The sequence below is a fragment of the Nicotiana tomentosiformis genome, chromosome 6 (assembly GCF_000390325.3).
Source record: "Nicotiana tomentosiformis chromosome 6, ASM39032v3, whole genome shotgun sequence".
NCBI lineage: Eukaryota > Viridiplantae > Streptophyta > Magnoliopsida > Solanales > Solanaceae > Nicotiana > Nicotiana tomentosiformis.
The window spans coordinates 145,735,342-145,740,186 of record NC_090817.1 but is presented as its reverse complement, the minus strand read 5'-3'; the positions used below and the strand labels follow the sequence as shown (position 1 = coordinate 145,740,186).

General features: G+C 39.4%; 1 protein-coding gene across 1 annotated transcript; it reads right to left on the bottom strand.

Annotated features, from left to right (window-relative positions):
• Positions 1–834: 834 nt before the first annotated feature.
• Positions 835–2,606, bottom strand: LOC138894899 (uncharacterized). Its single transcript, XM_070179634.1, has 2 exons — positions 1,934–2,606; positions 835–1,097 (listed from the first exon to the last, which is right to left on the bottom strand). Exons 1-2 carry the CDS (start codon positions 2,604–2,606, stop codon positions 835–837), a joined length of 936 nt encoding a protein of 311 aa, XP_070035735.1.
• Positions 2,607–4,845: the final 2,239 nt, after the last annotated feature.

Genomic DNA, 4,845 nt, shown 5'->3' with positions numbered 1-4,845 from the left:
AGCATTCTCGAAAGTTGATCAGAAGGTTTTAGCAGGGAAAGGTAAAAAGAAATATTCCACTGAATTACAACTTTTGGAACCATTTTGATGGAACAACCATCGAAAATAAAATAAAATCATGCCCCGGTTTCTTTGAATACTGGAGAAATGTGAATTTTTATTTTGGTGTGACCGAACCCCAGAATGAGGCTGCCTACGTATTCTTTCGGAATTAGGTCGGACGTAGTTCAATTAACATGAACTTATTTTGATGATATATTTTTTTTATTTGATTTTTTTTTCATTTTTTTTTATTAAGTACATTGGTTCCAAATGAGGGGAAAATAAAGAAATATAAACAAGGCTGCAAAAGGCTAACTAGGGTTGACTAGTGTTTGGGTAGCGAGAATGATAACCTTTCGCCATCCCAACCTAAGAATGCTAAGTATAAAAATGCCCCAACAGAGGCATGTCAGACATAGTATTTCTTGACCGCATCTGCGTTGATGGACATATCAGTCACTTTTCCAAGTGTAGAGCTCCTTTTGACAATACTTTCTTAATGAGGTAAGGAACTTGCCAATTCGGGGTGAACTTTCCTTTTGCTTCTTCCTGGTGCGGAAAGATACGTTTCAAAACAAGTTGTCCTACCTCGAATTATCTTGGGCACACTTTCTTATTGTAAGCGCGTGCCATTCTTTGTTGGTATAACTGACCAAAACAAACTGCCACCAAACATTTTTCATCAATCAAACTCAACTGTTCCAATCGGGACTTCACCCATTCAGTGTCCTTAATCCCTGCTTCAACAATGATTCGGAGAGAGGGAATCTCAACTTCAGCAGGTATGACCGCTTAAGTGCCATAAACCAATAAGTAGGGCATTGTGCCAATTGATGTACGGACAGTTGTCCGGTATCCCAAAAGAGCAAAAGGCAGTTTCTCGTGCCATTGTCTAGACCCTTGGGCCATCTTCCTAAGAATTTTCTTGATGTTCTTATTCGCAACTTCAACAGCTCCATTAGCTTTGGGCTGGTAAGGAGTAGAATTGCGATGCTCAATTTTAAATTGTTCACATACTTCCTTCATCAGATGACTATTCAATTTAGCACCATTATCTGTGATAATGATTTTTGGAATACCGAAACTACAAATGATGTTGGAGTGAACAAAGTCTACTACTGCTTTCTTGGTAATTTCTTTCAATATAATATCTTCCACCCACTTGGTGAAGTAATCATTGTAACCAAGATGAATTCGTGCCCATTTGAAGATTTTGGCTCGATTGGGCCAATGACGTCCATTCCCCAAAAAACAAAAGGCCAAGGAGCCGACATAGGATACAACTCTAAAAAAGGCGAGTGAATCAAATCACTGTGAATCTGACACTAGTGGTACTTGCGAACAAAATGAAAGCAATCTCATTCCATAGTAAGCCAATAATATCCTGCCAGATGGATTTTCTTTGCTAGAACATATACATTCATGTGCGGACCATAAACTCCCGAATGCACCTTATTCATAATCATTTTAGCTTCTTTGGCATCCACACATCTCAACAAATTTAAATCCGGAGTTCTTTTGTATAGGATTTCCCCACTCAAAAAGAAACCGTTAGAGAGTCGCCTAATAGTTCTCTTTTGTTCCCTATTAGCATGTTCCGGATATTCTCTTATTTTCAGAAACCTTTTAATATCACGGTAGCATGGTTCACCATCTGGTTCTGCTTTAATTGTATTGCAATAACCATGTTGATCCCGAATTTGAATTTCTAATGGGTCAATGTAAGTATTACTCGGATATGGAAACATTGAGGCCAGGGCGGCCAAGGCATTAGCTAATTCATTGTGAAACCTAGGAATGTACCTGAACTTGATGGACTTGAACCTTTTGCTAAGATCCTCTACACATTGTCTATATGGAATGAGCTTGATGTCTCGAGTCTCCCAATCACCTTGAGCCTGCCGAATAAGCAAATCTGAATCTCCCATCACCAACAGTTCATGCATATTTAGGTTTATTTCCATGTTCAGACCCATGATGCAAGCTTCATATTCTGACATGTTGTTTGTACAGAAGAAACGAAGTCGCACCTTGGCAGGGTAATGTTTCCCAGTAGGTGATACAAGAATTGCCCCAATCCCTACGCCTTTGATGTTGATAGCCCCATCAAAGTATAGTTTCCAAATTTGACTGTCATCTTGGACTACTTCTTCAACTATATTAACCTCTTCATCTGGGAAGTATGTGTTCAAAGATTCATACTCATCACCAACCGGGTTTTCTGCCAAATGATCAGCCAAAGCTTGTGCCTTCATGGCAGTACGAGTGATATAAACAATATCAAACTCTGTGAGCAAGATTTGCCATTTTGCCAATCTGCCAGTTGGCATCGGCTTCTGAAAGATGTACTTCAAGGGATCCATTTGGGATATAAGGTAAGTTGTATAGGCCAAAAGATAATGCCTAAGCTTCTGGGCGACCCAGGTTAGGGCGCAACATGTTCTTTCCAAAAGAGTATATTTGGCCTCATAAGTGGTGAACTTTTTGCTCAAATAATATATTGCTTGTTCCTTTTTGACTGTGGCATCATGTTGACCCAGAACATAACCAAAGGAAATATCCATTACTGACAGATATAAACAGAGGCGTACCAGGTTCCGGCGTGACCAAAACAGGGAAATTTGACAAATATTCCTTGATCTTATCAAAAGCTTCTTGGCACTCATCTGTCCACTTGATAGTGGCGTTCTTTTTCAACAACTTGAAAATAGGCTCACATGTGGTTGTAAGTTACGCGATGAACCTGCTAATGTAGTTCAACCTCCCGAGTAAACTCATGACTTCTGTTTTGTTCTTCGGGGGGAGACAGCTCTCGAATGGTCTTTATCTTGGAGGGATCTAACTCAATGCCTCTTCGACTAACTATAAAACCCAAAAGCTTCCCAGAAGGAACTCCAAATCCGCATTTGGATGGATTGAGTTTGAGATTGTACCTTCGTAGCCTTTCAAAGAACTTTTTCAAGCCTTGCACATGGTCAGCTTGTGTTGTGGACTTAATGATCATATCATCAACATATACTTCAATCTCTCTGTGCATCATGCCATGGAATATGGTAGTCATGGCCCTCGTGTAAGTTGCCCCTGCGTTCTTCAAACCAAATGGTATGACTCTATAATAATAAGTTCCCCATGGAGTGGTGAAGGCGGTCTTTTCTACATCTTCTTCATCCATCAGAATTTGGTGATACCCGGCATAACAATCCACAAAAGAATAGATCTCATGTTTAGCACAATTGTCAACAAGGATATGAATGTTGGGTAAGGGAAAGTTGTCCTTTTGACTTGCTTTGTTTAAATCCCTATAGTCAATACAAACTCTGATTTTCCCATCCTTCTTTGGAACCGGCACAACATTTGCTAACCATGTAGTATATCGGACGACCCTGATCGCATTTGCACTTAGTTACTTCGTGATTTCTTCTTTAATCTTATCACTCATGTCTGTCTTAAACTTCCTTTGTTTTTATTGGATTGGTGGAAAATTAGGGTATGTGGGAAGCTTAGGAACCACTAAATCGGCACTCAAACCCGGCATGTCGTCATACGACTAAGCAAATACATCTTTGTACTCGAACAAAACTTGAATTATGGCATCTCTCATCTTTTTTTCAGTATGAATGCTTATTTTTGTTTCTTTGGTTTTTTCAGGACTTCCCAAGTTAATTGCCTCAGTTTCATTTAAGTTAGGCTTAGGCTTATTCTCAAATTGATCCAATTCCTCTTTTATCTCCTTAAAAGCCTCATCTTCATCATACTCAACTTCTTGATTCATTATTTCGAGATTAGACAGCTTTTTAAGATCTGGGCATGAATTCTGCATGCATGTCATATTTTTAAGGCCAACGTTAACGAAACTGAAAATGATAAGAAATTAACAAAAATTAGGGAAAGGAAAAGACAGAATTTTACTATGAAATCAGAACTTCATTTCATTGAATTTGAAAGGATAGAAGGGTTAACATCAAAGCAAAGCAATTAAACTAAAATATCTAGATTACAACCCTTAAAATAATCCAAATACAGAAAAAGCAATAAAACAGACTACCAAGACTCCTTCCTGATGGGAGGAGGAGTTGCTTCCCAGTTGTTGAGCGAGGTATCTGGACCAATCAACTGAACACTTGCACGTCCAGGGCCCTCACCAACTTAAACCATATTGATCTCATAGAACATCTCCTTGAGACCCTGGCAAACTTCATCAATGTCATCCTGATTAGAAGGATTTTGGACTTCTTCAAATTGTGGCTTGACAAAAGAGTAGGCAATGTGAGGGATTGGTTTGGACAAATTCCAACCATTCTTTTTGCGGGCCTTGGATCTGTCTATGTCGGCTGATGTTGGTTTAAAACCCAAGCTAAAGGTATCTTTCTTCGAAAAAGGAGCAATAGGGTTTTCCCTGCAGAGAGGATCCTAATCATTTTTTCGGTTCATAGCTGTTCCTCAACATCAGTGCAGCTACCATCATGGATGTGGGTGAAAGACGGGGATGCATAATTGGTTTTTTTTCTTCCACTTGGTCAACCTCAATCACCTCAAAAGCTTGATATATGATGGATTCACACCCTTCCTTGGCCTCGATACATGGAATGGATGGGTCTTTATAGACGGATGAGTCGTCCTCCCCATGAACAATAATTTCTTGCCTGTCATACTCGAATTTGACCATTTGATGTAGGGTGGATGGTACACCTCTGGCCATATGGATCTACGTCCTTCCTAGAAGAAAATTATAGGAAGTTTTCATATCCAACACTTGAAAGACAATGTTAAAATCAACCGGGCCGATTGTCATGGTGAGTTCGA

Excerpts from the sequence above, each read along its gene's own strand:
- LOC138894899 (XM_070179634.1), bottom strand. The coding sequence starts at position 2,606 with ATGGATATTTCCTTTGGTTATGTTCTGGGTCAACATGATGCCACAGTC. Across the intron at positions 1,098-1,933 it reads GCTTATTCGGCAGGCTCAAG|ATAATGGTGCTAAATTGAAT; the intron begins GTGATTGGGAGA and ends TCATTATCACAG.